A 14,758-nucleotide genomic window follows, 5' to 3' on the forward strand; every position below is an offset into this window, starting at 1 on the left:
ACGGGGTGAACAAATAATAATTTTTACTCCTCCGGTTGGTGAAGTAGAACATCCAGTAATCACGCTTCTTTCACCAGGGCCATTATTAATGTTGAGCATCTCTATTATGATCTAAAAATAACGCTCACGACAAGTGTTTTAAAAAGTAGAAAACCAAACTCCAACTAGATTGGTAGTAAATACAGACAAATTTGACAGCGGCAAATGTTTTTTTATTCGCTGAGTAACGAACGTATATAAAAAAAGCTCGATTTTAATTCGCTCGAAGTCGGAAAAAGCGCCAGTGCATCTGCAGCAGCTGTATTAGTAGATCTAATTTATTTTTCTTCGTATAGTGACTCTCCTTGCGTTAGGTTTACGAAGGAGCTGATTTATATAGAGTTTAAATAGGTGATACTTGAAACTCATATAGTTCGAGTCTCGAAGTTTACGTCGATGTCGTTCGTTGATTTATAAAAATAAATATTTACGTCAAGCCCGAAGAGCTCGCGCGATGATTCATTTTCTGACATTACCGTGCGCCAATAACTATGACCAGTCAATTTGTTCGGTTTTATTCTGCCTTTTACTTTCCAGTTAAACTATTTTTTGAGGAATTATTCACATGTTCTTGGGTTTCAGTTATCTTAATGTTGCACGAATTTATTAATTTTATGAATTTATACAATTCTTTGATCAAATTTATTGACTTTCTCGAATTTGAAGAGCTTAAATTTTAGCTAACATACTGCCGCACTCATTACACCTTACTGGCTTCATGAATTCCTCCTTCAAACGGATCAATTCTTTTTGAATCTTACGGATCTGCAGAGCCGCCTTCTCGTCCTTCGTGTCTATCTCGCGCAGCCGCAGAGACTTTTTTTCGATCTCGCGGATCAGCGGAGGTAGCGGTCGAGCCTCGCGGATCTGCACCCGTCCGTCCTCGTTGGCGAAAGACACGTCGGCGCCTCTCGCCACCAGCAATTTGATCAACTTCGAGTTGCCGCGGATAAAAGCCACGTCCGCAGGTGTCCGGCCTTCCGCGTCTCGGACATCGACGTTCACCGTCCGACCAAATGCGTCGGTGCATTTGAAGAACGCCCTCAACAAGCCATCGTCGTTTCCCTCCATATTGCAAATGTGGTGCAGAGGAGTGGATCCATCCCGATAGGCCGTGCACGAGTCGACGCCTCTGCTCAGCAGTAATTCGATCAGCTTCGAGTTGCCGCGTGCCAGAGCCACGTCCAACGGTGTCCGGCCCATCGTGTCTCGGGCATCGACGTGCACGATCCGCAGCAATCTGTCGTTGACATCGAAGAACTTTTTCAACGAGTCGTCGTCGTGGCCCTTGATGCTGCAAATGACGTGCAGAGGAGTCGATCCATTGTCGTCGGGAAGGTTTGGATCGGCTCCTGCTCTCAGCAGTAATTCGGCTGTCCTCTCGTTGTCTAATTCCAAGGCCAAGTGTAGCGGTGTACGGCCCATCCTGTCCCGGACATTTACGTGCACCGAGGGATCTTTGTTCGCGTTCAATAACATCTCGACCAATTTAACCTCGTCGTACTTCGAGCATGCGACGTGCAGAGCAGTCGATCCGTCCTCGTTCGTCAAATTAGGGTTGGCGCCTAGTCGCAGCAGCGATTCAGTCGCGACGCTCAATCGATTGTCCACGGCGAAGTGCAGAGGGGCGTTTCCGTACGCATCCAGGGCATCGACCGTCAACGCCTCCGCCTGGACGGTATCGAAAAATATCTCGGACAAGTGGCCGTCGTCGTTTTCTCTCTGGCAAAGAACGTGCAGAGCGGTCAATCCTTCTTTATTGGCCACGTTGGGATCGGCGCCCCGGCTCAGCAGCAATCGGATCAGGTTCTTGCAACCGTTAGCCAGAGCCATGTGCAGCGGCGTGTCACCCGTTTCTTCCCAGACGAGATTGGGATCCTGGCCGTGCTCGAGGAATTTTTCCACGGCCTTCGCGCAACCGGACACACAGGCCACGTGCAAGTGACTGAGGCCGGAATCGTCCGTGTAGTTCATCTCGAAATTGTCGTATATATCAAAAAGCTCACGGCGTATCTGTCTCGATCTGTCGGAGAAATAACGTCTGGCCGCTTGGTGTACCGCGGTCGTGCGAAGCTTGGATGGTTCGCCCCCTAAAGGTTTGTCCTTGTAGCCGGTCTCCGCGATGAACTCGAAGAGTAAATCTGCCTCGATTACGTGGTTTTTGTTGGACTTCATGGACTCTATGAGTAAGTATTCGATCTCTTCTGCCCGAAAAATGTCCTCGAGCTTCGGAACTGGACCCTCCCAAAATCTTATTAATTCACAAAGCATAATGTAAAGGCGATGTCGATCGTACTCGAACTCCCAATTGACACTTTTTCGTATAAACTCCAGTTGCGCTAAACTTCTCCTTGCCGGAAGCGTCGAGAATATCCCTGAATTTATTTTGGTATTTCCTATTTTTTCATACAAGCATTTCAGATCAGAACGGTCCATATTCAAAATATGATGAAAAGAGTGCGCTATTTCTCTCCGCCAGATTTCGATATGATCCATTGTCGATCGCTCGATATTCATCTTTTTTTCTTTTTCACGATAATCACTCGCTGCGGTCGATGCGATCTCCGTATATAGCCTGTCTGTATACGCAGCGGCGCCGTAACGTGTACTGACCTATACGATTTGAATTATACAGAGCAATAATAAGCACGCGTCGGAAGCAACGAGAGGTAGAAGTGGCACTCGAGATGCGTAGAGTAACGAGAGCAAATCGCACGTGTATGGCATGCCGCGGCAATAATTGCGACGGCACGTGGTAAGGCAATAGTCGTCGCTCCTACTTCGCTGGACTTTCCAATCACTTCCGAGTCGAGCAACATCGACTGTCACGACAGTGACGTTTCGGAAGCATGAAATCTGATTACTAGTATATAGTAGAGGGGAGCTTAAAGCTAGATCTCGGCACCGCGTCGATCGTCGGTTGATCACAGACCGCGAATTTCTCTGTGTCTGAGCAACGACTAAATTCAGCTGATCTAAAACAATAATAATATCCCCATAATACAATGAGTTGGTTAACAAATCGATCGATATTAATACGGCTAACGAACGTTTACTCAAATTCTCAACGTCTCTATTCCCGATGTAGACAAAATTGTCTAACACAGAGATAAAAAAAATTACTCGTGATTAAATGATGACCAGCAGAGGCTAGATCTATTGGGTGGCAGTACCCACAATCAGATAACATAATAACATCTTTTTACAAGTAAAAACCATGCAATTATATTTCGATCTTTCGGCCCTTTAAAAATATTTTTCCGGTCGATTTTCTGTGTTTACTGCTTTTACTAATTTTTCAAAGTAACGAACTCTTTTTTTAAATAATTTACATGATAATTTTTTATTACAGTTGACTCTTTTTAGACCAAGCGTTACATCGAAATTTCTTCGTATTAAGACTGAGGGACTCATATGGAAAATAGTGTACGCACATACGAAGCGAAGTCTATTAACATGGAGAACCTTTCATCTCTGGACCTGAAAATGTATACGTGGTCTCTTGGTACCTATAATGATCAAGCCCCCTATAGTTTGTTTGAACCAATAGGCCCGTTAACAACATTTTTGAGCATAATCACGTTTTTAATATTATTTAATGTACCCGAGGCTTAGGTAAGACACAATCATATAGGCTCTATTTTTATTGAAATTTTAGAAAAAACATCTCTATAAGTGCCTATATACTTTTATATACAATTGTCAATCATCATTTCTTTTTGAAATGTCGGCATGCCTAATCTTTGCAACCTTCGTTAACGAATGTTTGGTGTCTCGTCAAATTAATTTTTTCCCAAATGACTTCTCACCCTTGTCGCATGCAAAATCTTAACGATCTTCGTAGATGGCTCTTTGGTGCTTGAACAAATCTGATTTTTCTCCAAATTTCTTCTCACACTTGTCGCATTCATGATCTTTATGACTTTAGTGGACTCTTTTTTTATGTCTGATCACATGTGACTTACTCCCAAATTTCTTCTCACAATTGTTGCATGCATAATCTTTGCGACCCTCGTGGACTATTTTTTGGTGATGGAGCAAATACGATTTTGTTCCGAATTTCTTTTCGCACTTATCGCATGTGAAATCTTTGCGACCTTCGTGAACTACCCTTTGGTGCTTGAGAAAATCTGATTTTTGTCCAAATTTCTTCTCGCACTTGTTGCATACGAAATCTTTCTGACCATCATGTACTATTTTTTGGTGTCTAGTCAAATCACTTTGTTTTCCGAATTTTTTCCCGCAATCGTTGCATGCGTAATCTTTGTGACTTTCGTGGACTGTTTTCTGGTGTTTGATTAAATTGCTTCGAACCCCAAATTTTTTGTCGCAATCGTTACATGCATGATCTTTTCGACCATCATGGACTGTCCTTTGGTGGATGAGCAAACACTGTTTTTGTTTAAATTTTTTATCACACTTATCACATGTAAAATCTTTGCGACCTTCGTGTACTATCTTTTGGTGTTTTTTCAAATCACTTCGTTTTCCGAATTTTTTCCCGCAATCGTTGCATGCGTAATCTTTGCGACTTTCGTGGACTATTTTCTGGTGTTTGATCAAATTGCTTCGAACCCCAAATTTTTTGTCGCAATCGTTACATGCGAAATCTTTTCGACCATCGTGGACTGTCCTTTGGTGGATGAGCAAACACTGTTTTTGTTTAAATTTTTTATCACACTTATCACATATAAAATCTTTGCGACCTTCGTGTACTATCTTTTGGTGCCTGATCAATTCCCATTTTTGTCCAAATTTTTTTTCGCATTTTTCACACCCGTAATCTTTGCGGCCTTCGTGTACTGTCTTCTGGTGCAAAAGTAGATACTGTTTTTGGGAAAATTTCTTCTCGCATTTGTCACATGCGTAACCTTTGTGTTTTTCGTGGACTGTCTTTTGGTGCCTGATCAATTCCCATTTTTGTCCAAATACCTTCTCGCACTTGTCGCATGCGAAATTTCTTTCGCCTTCGTGGACTGTTTTTTGATGTTTTATCAATTTGCCTAAAAACTCAAATTTTTTCTCACACTTGTCGCACGTGTAATATTTGCGACCTTCGTGGACCGTTTCTATGTGCATGAGCAAATTCGGTTTTTGTTTAAATACTTTTTCGCAATTGTCGCATGCGAAGTCTTTGCGATCATCATGTATATTCTTTATGTGCAAGAGCAAACTATGTTTAGTATCATATCTCTTCGCGCACTTTTCACATAAATAATTTTTGAAAACTTCGTGGAATATTCTATTGTGCTTGAATAAAGTCGATTTATTTTCAAACTTTTTCTCGCACTTTTTGCAAGTGATATTTTCGCTATCTTTGTGTAATAATTTTTTGTGCGTAAACAAACTTGATTTCTTGACAAATTTCTTTTCACACTGCTCACATGAAAAATCATTCCATCCTTTGTGTACCGATATTTGGTGTCTACTCAAATGACTTCGAAACTCAAATTTCTTTTCGCACTTGTCGCATGAGTAATATTTTTTTACGTTGGGAATTGTATCTCGTTGAGTTATCATGATTGATTCTATAATGTAAATGGCTTCTGACAAATTTCACAAACGTATTGTTTGTCGACAGAAACTACAATGTCTTGCTCATATGAATTATTTTTCGAAACAACATTTTGGTGCTTAAAATAAATGATTATTATTTCTATGAATTACCATGAAAATTGAATGAGTAAAATTTATTTTCTCGTATTATGACTTGTTCGATTGAGAAAGACAACGTTCGTACTAATTTGATTTTACTATAAACAATATCAGTGTGTCGAGGGAATATGTCAAAATCGTTAATCATTTTATTGTTTACAATTAAGTTACCGATTTATTTATTTATGTATAATCATTACAATATTTAAAACATTAAGACATTAAAGAGACAGACATTTTTCTTGCTATTATTGATGATAATAATGTACGAGACAATTTTTGCACCTAAATGCGTTTTCATTCAAATTTTGGTGCTGTTTTGATGACGTGCGAATGTTTCAATGAGTGTACCGCCGCTGTGTGCCTATCTGTGTATGTCCAGTTTTCAATGGAGAGGGAGAGTGTCGACAAGAATCTATATCAGTCACTGCGAGTCGCTTCGCTGAGCTTAGTGCGAACAGCCGCTAACGAGGACTGAGGAGCTCAATTCCTACAGTGAACTAATGTTTACAAATTGGTCAACTCGAGGTATGGTCTTGGTTACTCGAGGCACATAACCTCCATTATTTTCCAAGTGCAAATCGTGAAAATTTACAGTGATTACTCGTAATCAAACGAGTGACAATGGAAAGCGGAGCGGACGCGGTTAGGTATTAATTTTTTTGTGCATGCCATGATGTTTTTTTAAAACGATCGCTTCATTAGACTTTTAATATTCCATAGGGCGAAAAAAGAACCTAATGATTTTTGGTCAGATGCAGACAATGATTATGATCCTAAATCGGTGAAATCTAGTAGACCAATAAACTTGGACACATTCCAGTTTACACCAGTGAGTTTAATCATTTACATTGTGATTCAATTTTTCACTATCACAAGCCATTTACAATTACACAATTTTAATTATACAATTTACATTATACAATTTTAATTTTAGGCTAATATCCCGAATGAGGCTATGGGGTTACAAGAAAAATCAAACGAAAAAATATTCGTAGAATTTGAGTGCAAAGATGTGAAACCTGAACTGAAACCTTTATCAACAACCATTTGCAAAACTGAGTATCAAAGTTACCCATCTATTGTAAAAATAGAAAAACCAATTCAGACAAATTATTTTTTTAACAAAGTTCTGATAGTTTTGATAAAAAAGCAGTTTGATTATGATAATAACTGTCAATTCAAAGTAGATTCCCGATTAAATGAATGTAGAATTTGTCATAAATCATTTGGCCGCAAGTATCACCTTAAATCTCACTTAACTGCAGTACATTATCTTAGCAAACCCTTTGAATGTGGAATTTGTCATAAATCATTTGGATACAAAAGTCATCTCAATACTCACATAATGACAGTGCATGACCGCAGCAAACCCTTCGAATGTGGTGTTTGTCACAAGTCATTTGGACACCAACATCACTTTAAAACGCATACTGATGCAGTTCATAAACGTAGCAAGCTCTTTGAGTGTGATATTTGTCACAAATCATTTGGGTACCAGCATATACTTAAAGATCACATAAAAGGAGTACATGATCGGAAAAAACCCTTTGAGTGTGACATTTGTCATATATCATTTGGACAAAAAAGTCACCTTAAATCTCACATAAATACAATACATGATCGGAAAAGACCGTTTGAATGTGAAATTTGTCACAAATCATTTGGACTAAAAAGTGACCTTAAAAGACATATAAGTGCAGTACATAATCAGAGCAAACCCTTTGAGTGTGAGATTTGTCACAAATCATTTGGACAAAAAAGGTACCTCAAAGCTCACGTAAATGTGGTACATCATCGTAGCAAAATCTTTGAATGTGATATTTGTCACAAGTCATTTGGATATCAAAATAATCTCAAAACTCACATAAACGTAATACACTATGGTAACAAACCCTTCGAGTGCGGGATTTGCCACAAATCATTTGCACAGAAAATACATCTCAATGTTCACATAAATGCAGTACATGATCGTAGCAAACCCTTTGAATGTGAGATCTGTCACAAATCATTTTCAAGCCAGAGTTACATCAATATTCATATTAATTCAGTCCATGATCGAAGCAAACCCTTTGAGTGCGAGATGTGTCACAAATTATTCGGCTATAAGAGTGATCTCAAAAAACATATAAATACAGTACATAATTGTATCAAACCCTTTGAATGTGAAATTTGTCACAAATCATTTGGACAGAAAATTAGTCTCAAATCTCACGTAAATGTGGTACATCATCGTAGCAAAATCTTTGAATGTCATATTTGTCACAAATCATTTGGACTAAAAGCAATTATTGGTAGCAAACCCTTCCAGTGCGATATTTGCCACAAATCATTTGCACAGAAAAGGCATCTCAATTATCACGTAAATTCAATACACGATCGTAGCAAAACATCAAGTGTTAAATCTGTGCAGAGAAATTTGTAAGCATTTAAGACCTCGAAAATTTTATAAAAAATTCTTATCAATATCCTGTAATAATGCCTTAAAAACAATAAAACATTTCAAACTGTGCATACTTATTCAATTCGTTCTCTAAATATTTTTAATAAATCGATAATTATTCATGAACTTGATCGCGTCGATCCCACAACTGTTTCCCGTACCCTCAAAGAATCAACGGCCTGAATGGTCGATAAAAATCTCTGCAAAAAACTATTTAATTAGTTCAACTCATCCGATTCGTATATCCGAGGACGAATAATAATTGCAAAATAATTCGTCTCCGATCGCGACCATGCACCAAAAATTCTTATTACATGTAATCAAACATATATTCACGAATACAATTATTAATTCGTTGTGCATTCACGAGTCGCATAGAAAGTTCATATGCAAACAAAAAAAGCGCAACGCGTTTATTACGCACGTGACACGATCAGGCCATCAGTTTTTGAACAGAGAAGAGTGTTTGCAACTCGTTTTTCGCTATCCAGTTTTTACTTTAAAAAATCTTCTACGCAACGTCGAGATCATCGTGCGTAAGAAATACAACGTCATCTACTCTGTCGCGTAAACACTTACGCCCGGCGCCGCGCGTCAATGGAGTTCAATGCAAAGTGCGCAATGCGCAAGTCCGCGCGTGCATAAACTTTTGAATTCCGAGCAGACTCGAATGCGATACGAGCTCGCGCGCCAACTGTCCTCTCCACTACCGGGCCCAAGTCCCCGCGATACCGCACATTTGCCTGCGTGTGCCTCAACCTTCGAGCACATAATATAAGGTAAGCACTACAGTGTGAGAATACGCGAGTGTGCGTTTCACATCGCTGCGTACATACGTGCGTGTGTGCGTCGTCGTCGTCGTCCGCAGGTTGATATTACATTATAGGAGTCGGTATATAAGTCGGCGCGCGGTCAGTGTCCGTAGTCCGTACTATATACCTCGTATGTACGAGAAGTTGTAACTTTACAGCAGCGTAGCGCGGCGGGCCGTAAGGCGCCAGAACGAGACGGATAGAGATACAGATATATAGAAAGAGATAGAAACGACTGCGGCTCGCGAGAGTCGTCTTCGAGTCTCTCTGACTAATCGGCTCGCTCGTATATTATGAATTGGTAGTAGTGTATGGAAGTCAGTACAGCAGTCGGCATCAATTCGGTGCGTGTGCGGTGTATTGTATAGTGTCGTGTATGTGTGTGTGTGTGTTACTGTCAAGTGTGAAACAACTACACATAAGCACAGCAGACGAGAAATAACGAACGAACGGGCGGACGCGCAATCGTCGTTTCTACATTAAGCTCATATAGGTATATTGAATAATATTCTGTCTTTCTTTCGCAATTGATAAGCAGATCGGTCGTGTTTGGGTTGTTTATCGTTCGCCCACTCGGCCGATCGAAGAATCCATCTTCTTCGATATCATCGTAACCCGCGAGATTGATGCAATGCGACTGCTATCGTTATACAGTACATGTGTATGCGTGCGTGTATTATACATAGATGACTCTCTTGTTGCAGCAGCAGCAGCAGCATGGAGAACATATGAGCACACGCCGACACGCGTCGTATTGCAACAGGCAGAGTCCGACTTCTTACATATAATATTATTCCTCGCTGAATCGGGCGCAAAGCAGTAGTAGCTTCTTCTTCGCACCCTCGTTATAATACCTTGTAGTCTCGTAACGGTCCCGCGCCGCGACTTTTTGTATTGTATATAAGGCGGTGTACGGGCGACTAAAAATATATAGCTATATACACAAACAGTGCAGCGCGCGACGTTTTATATATAGAGCACATCATTGTGCGGGCGATATATAATACACAACACATAGCCAGTATATATAAGTACAAAACGGCGCAGCGAGTAGCGTACGACCAAGGGCGTGTCGGTTCGGAATACACACACGCACATACTTGTGCATGTATAGTAGCGTACGTATACACATACACGACGAAACGCGAGTACTCACCTACGTACCTATACAGTACACATATGGCGTATACTGACTCGTAAGCCTCCAATTGACGTCGCTGGCCGCGGCAGTAGTAGTCGTTTTGTCGTGGGCCCCCGTATGCGCCAATCATCCTGCACATCGCGCGAGTCTGTACTGTGCGTTGTTGTTTTTTTTTTTTTTTGTTCGTTTTTTCGTTTGTTTTTCGTCGTGGTGCTCGCCAAAAATAAACAAAACGTGCGCTCGCTGTTGTCTTGTGTTTCAATTGTGTGTGTGCATTAAAGTTTCTCGTGCCTCTGTGCGTTAGTGCGAAGGAGAACAAAAAAATAATCTACCGCGAAAAGTGCCTTATACATATAAAATATAAAATTTTTCCACGCGCGCTTCAAAGCGCGCAGCCGAGGACACACGGCGGCAGCTACGGCTGAGATCATCAATTCGTCATCCCCGTGTACAAGTGTGTGGTATATACACATTATCTATATATTAATATACGTGCTTGCCCTTGCCCGGTACGATTGTTAATAATCGCAATTATCCCGCAAACGCGCGCACACACACACACACGCAGACACGCAGGCATGCGGTTGCATTTCAGCAACGCTTCGTAAATGTGTACATACGCACGAACCGACTCTCCGAGCCGTGCGTATCCTAACCCCCCTTTTTTGTTTACACGAACGTATACGACGGAAGAAATACAGCAGAAATCTTACTTTTCATTCGATACTGTGATGCACGGAACCGGTATGCTAATTGGTCTTCTGTCGTCTTCGTGTACATTGTTTACCTTTTTTTTTTTTACTCGTGTATATTTTTGACACCTCGCGAAGTCATTGCTCCGCGCGGTATCGTTATTACCGAGACTCTCGACAGCCGACGATAATCAACAAACGTAATCGTGAGCGCGACGTTAAAAATTCGATAATTGCAGAATTTATTATTCGCTCGTTCTTTTAACTATAAAAACGTTTGTTTCTCTGGCGATGAGCATCGTGTTCGTTACGTGTAATTTCACGATAATTGACGTAACACGAGCTCTGTTAAAAAAAAAATAATAATAATAATAAAACGCGAGCGTTACAAACGAGGCACTTAACTTTGCCTGCTCACGATTAACGTGTCACATATTATTACAAGTACATTGTTAAAAAAATATCGTATCTATCAGCTGTTCACCATAACAAATGAAGTGTCGTTCGTTCGATTGATTGCAGGTGTATCCTTTGGCCGGTAAAATGGGTTGCGCATCGAGCTCGCACCTCGACAAGGCCGCGGCCGAGCGGTCCAAGAAGATCGACAAGGATCTCAGGGCCGAGGGCGAGCGCATCGCCAACGAGGTGAAGCTGCTGCTCCTGGGCGCCGGCGAGTCCGGCAAGTCCACCATCGTCAAGCAGATGAAGATCATCCACGAGACCGGCTACAGCGTCGAGGAGTGCAACCAGTACAAGTCCGTGGTCTACAGCAACACCATACAGAGCCTCATCACCATCATACGCGCCATGGAGTCGCTGCAGATCAAGTTCGCCGATCCGAACAAGTACGCCATCGCCCGCGAGTACTTCGCCCTCGCGGGCTCGCGCGCCGAGGGCGAGATGAGCCGCGAGATGGCCGTGCTGATGAAGTCCCTGTGGGAGGACCCGGACCTGCAGAAGTGCTTCGCGCGCAGCCGCGAGTACCAGCTCAACGACTCGGCTGCCTACTATCTCAACTCGCTGTATCGCATCACCGAGCCCGATTACGTGCCCACGCAGCAGGACGTGCTCAAGACGAGGATCAAGACGACGGGTATCGTCGAGACCCGCTTCTCGTTCAAGGGTCTGCAGTTCAAGATGTTCGACGTGGGCGGTCAGCGCTCCGAGCGCAAAAAGTGGATCCACTGCTTCGAGGACGTCACCGCGATCATATTCTGCGTGGCGCTGAGCGAGTACGACCTGGTACTGGCTGAGGACGAGGAGATGAACCGCATGATCGAGTCCATGAAGCTCTTCGAGTCCATATGCAACAGTAAGTGGTTCGTCGACACCTCGATCATTCTTTTCCTCAACAAGAAAGATATATTCGAGGAAAAAATAACCAGGAGTCCGTTGAAAATATGCTTCCCCGAATACAATGGACCAAATACTTTCGAAGCTTGTGCCTCTTATATACAAATGAAATTCGAAGATTTGAACAATCGTAAAGAACAAAAACAAATATATTCTCATTTCACCTGTGCCACGGATACAAGTAATATACAATTTGTATTTGACGCTGTGACTGATGTGATAATTCAGAATAATCTCAGTAGTTGTGGCTTATTGAGTTGAGTCATTTTCGCCGTAATGTTTGCAGCACAAGTTTAAGTTTTTCTAGGTGAAAATTGATTTTAGTAGTTCATTTTGTCTTGATTTCATTATCTACTAATGAAAAAATCTATTAAGAAATTTGAATGAACATTTATTTAACCAAAGCTTTAGTTATAAAGCTGTGCAAAAAATCAAATACTTATTCTTGGTAATTTTTAATTATACAAATGTTCATGCCAAAAAAATATTTGATTTTCATTTTGACCTTACAAATTTAAGTACCCATATGATTTGTAGACAAACACTAAGACTCACTCTACTTTTTATAAATACATTTATTGGATAATCAAAATATTCATACCATGACTCGTAAATATAATATTTGAAATTTAACCAGTCAGCTGTAAAATTAAATGAACAAAAAAGCTGACATTACTTGATTAAAGCGTGTGTGATGCATATATTTTTGTGAGTTTTTAAACATTTTATCGTGAAAATAATATTCAAGCGTATAGGTGAACAATAATCTTATTATCGATTGCACAAATTGTACTATTATACTTCTAGGGAAGACTTTTTCAGACTGTTAATAATATAGACACAAGAAGTATTTTTGTAATGTATTTACAAATTTTAACGAGTACAAACTTATCTATTGTGGTGAAAATTATTGATTTCCAAACTAAGTCAAAGCATAATAGTTCAATTATAGCCAATACTTTTTAAGTATTCTAATTTTAATAGATAAAAAAATTCATGTACTCTACATCATACTTCTCAGGCAATTTCACTTTTATTTTTTTTTGTATGCGACTTGCATTTGTGATTTTAAAATAATCCTCTGTACCATTTGCATAATTTTAATGTATTATTACGCATATAAAGTATTGCTCAAAGACTATTTTTAAGATTTAATGCGTCATTACTATTAACCAAAAGAAATTATTATAATACTTTTCTTTTAAGTTGATATTTTGTTAACCGATCATGAAATCCTGTGAAGAAACAATTATTTAAACAAATGTTTTGGGATCAATTTACTGTAGTGCTGCTCTGAGCAGCGAAAGATGATCTTTGAAATGTGTAACATGTAACTTGACAAAACGAGTCGATGAAATGAATTTTTAATTAAAAAGATTCAACTGACTAAACGAAATTACATGTAATATAAAACAATGATGTAACTGATGTCTTTGCCTTATTATTATAAATAAAACTATTACTATAAACAGCAGTATTTGTACTCTGACTATCCTTCAAGTGTAATTAATGAAATATCCGTGCATGCCTTCTACTTTCACTGACACTTTAGCAAACTCGATCTAACGCTTTGAGATTTTTACAGAGTCAGCATGAGTAGTCTCGAAAGACCTCTCTTGAAATCCCGAATTTTCGGTACATATACGTGCATGTATAGTAGCGCGAGCTGTGCACGTTCAGCTATGTGCATTGTGAATGCATTATATGCGTTCAAAGGTGCACCACCACACATACACACGGTATAAGATAGGTACGTGATCTGCATAGAGACAGCTGCGCCAGGCTCCATCGATTTTGCAGGTAGTAGGTATATATTCCCTTATAAATTTATACGTACGTGTATGCACGTGTGTGTGTGCTGCATGGCGAAGATGCTATAGTAGCATTTCAAGTCTTGGTCATAAATCACGAGCTAGTCGCGAGCGCATCTTCTTCTCTCTTTCTCTCTCTCTCTCTCGACTCGGGGGCAGAAAAAGAGAGTCCTCGCTCTCTCGCCGAGTGACTTATGGAAATCGTGAATAGTTCGTGCAATCACCGTTAAGTCTCCGAGAAAATAGCAACAACCGAACGAACGGACGAACGAACGACGACGACGACGACGACGACGACGACGACGACGAGTCAGCGTCGCCCGATTCAAAGCTCGTATACGCAAATACACGTATTTATGAAAGCGCGGAGAAGCTCTTCCAGGACTCTATATGTGTGTGCATTATAATACCTAACAACTGCCATCGTAACGATAAACACGTGGGACTCTTTTTCTGTTTTAAATTCAAAAGATCGGTAACTCTGATAAAGATCGCTTGAACCTTTTGTCCGAAATATCATAATTTATTTTTTCTCGAATCTTTCATCGTTCATCGGCGTTGATACGACGTTACCGCACATTCCCCTTAACAAATACATCATATACTGACGCTCGTACTAATAAATCCGACATACGCCTCGCGCGTCCAACGTATATAGTAATAATCTCTCCGCGATAAGGGCATGATTTTTGCGCTATACAGTACTCGATCGCGAATCATCTCTAGGCTGCTGCTGCATATACACGTACGTCGACAAGGATTAAGTCGTCGTCTTCTCGGAATGACATCTCTCTCTCTCTCTCGCGGGGGCA

At 40.6% G+C, this 14,758-nt stretch overlaps 3 protein-coding genes across 5 annotated transcripts; 2 read left to right on the top strand and 1 right to left on the bottom strand.

Annotated features, from left to right (window-relative positions):
* Positions 1-708: 708 nt before the first annotated feature.
* LOC111693689 (serine/threonine-protein phosphatase 6 regulatory ankyrin repeat subunit C-like) lies at positions 709-2,475 on the bottom strand. The gene has a single exon (XM_023459094.1). It carries the CDS (start codon positions 2,473-2,475, stop codon positions 709-711), a length of 1,767 nt encoding a protein of 588 aa, XP_023314862.1.
* A 3,676-nt stretch (positions 2,476-6,151) lies between these two features.
* Positions 6,152-8,214, top strand: LOC106654336 (zinc finger protein OZF-like). The gene is made up of 3 exons (XM_014374145.2): positions 6,152-6,344; positions 6,418-6,526; positions 6,632-8,214. The coding sequence occupies exons 1-3, from the start codon at positions 6,319-6,321 to the stop codon at positions 8,117-8,119; spliced, it is 1,623 nt and encodes a 540-aa protein (XP_014229631.1). The 5' UTR covers positions 6,152-6,318; the 3' UTR covers positions 8,120-8,214.
* Positions 8,215-9,241: 1,027 nt separating this feature from the next.
* LOC106654337 (guanine nucleotide-binding protein G(i) subunit alpha-like) lies at positions 9,242-13,609 on the top strand. 3 transcript variants are annotated; one of them, XM_014374148.2, is made up of 2 exons: positions 9,242-9,442; positions 11,305-13,609. In XM_014374148.2, the coding sequence occupies exon 2, from the start codon at positions 11,326-11,328 to the stop codon at positions 12,394-12,396; it is 1,071 nt and encodes a 356-aa protein (XP_014229634.1). In that variant the 5' UTR covers positions 9,242-9,442; positions 11,305-11,325; the 3' UTR covers positions 12,397-13,609. The 3 variants fall into 3 exon arrangements, with proteins under 3 accessions (XP_014229634.1, XP_023314869.1, XP_014229635.1); XM_023459101.1 differs by lacking the exon at positions 9,242-9,442 and adding an exon at positions 9,989-10,551; XM_014374149.2 differs by lacking the exon at positions 9,242-9,442 and adding an exon at positions 9,989-10,544.
* The last annotated feature ends 1,149 nt before the right edge of the window (positions 13,610-14,758 follow it).

This window comes from Trichogramma pretiosum, unplaced genomic scaffold (assembly GCF_000599845.2).
Source record: "Trichogramma pretiosum strain Unisexual culture from Peru unplaced genomic scaffold, Tpre_2.0 scaffold54, whole genome shotgun sequence".
Taxonomy (NCBI): domain Eukaryota; kingdom Metazoa; phylum Arthropoda; class Insecta; order Hymenoptera; family Trichogrammatidae; genus Trichogramma; species Trichogramma pretiosum.

Excerpts from the sequence above, each read along its gene's own strand:
- LOC111693689 (XM_023459094.1), bottom strand. The coding sequence starts at position 2,475 with ATGGACCGTTCTGATCTGAAATGCTTGTATGAAAAAATAGGAAATACC.
- LOC106654336 (XM_014374145.2), top strand. The coding sequence starts at position 6,319 with ATGGAAAGCGGAGCGGACGCGGTTAG. Across the intron at positions 6,345-6,417 it reads AGCGGAGCGGACGCGGTTAG|GGCGAAAAAAGAACCTAATG; the intron begins GTATTAATTTTT and ends AATATTCCATAG. Across the intron at positions 6,527-6,631 it reads ACACATTCCAGTTTACACCA|GCTAATATCCCGAATGAGGC; the intron begins GTGAGTTTAATC and ends TTTTAATTTTAG.
- LOC106654337 (XM_014374148.2), top strand. The coding sequence starts at position 11,326 with ATGGGTTGCGCATCGAGCTCGCACCTCGACAAGGCCGCGGCCGAGCGG.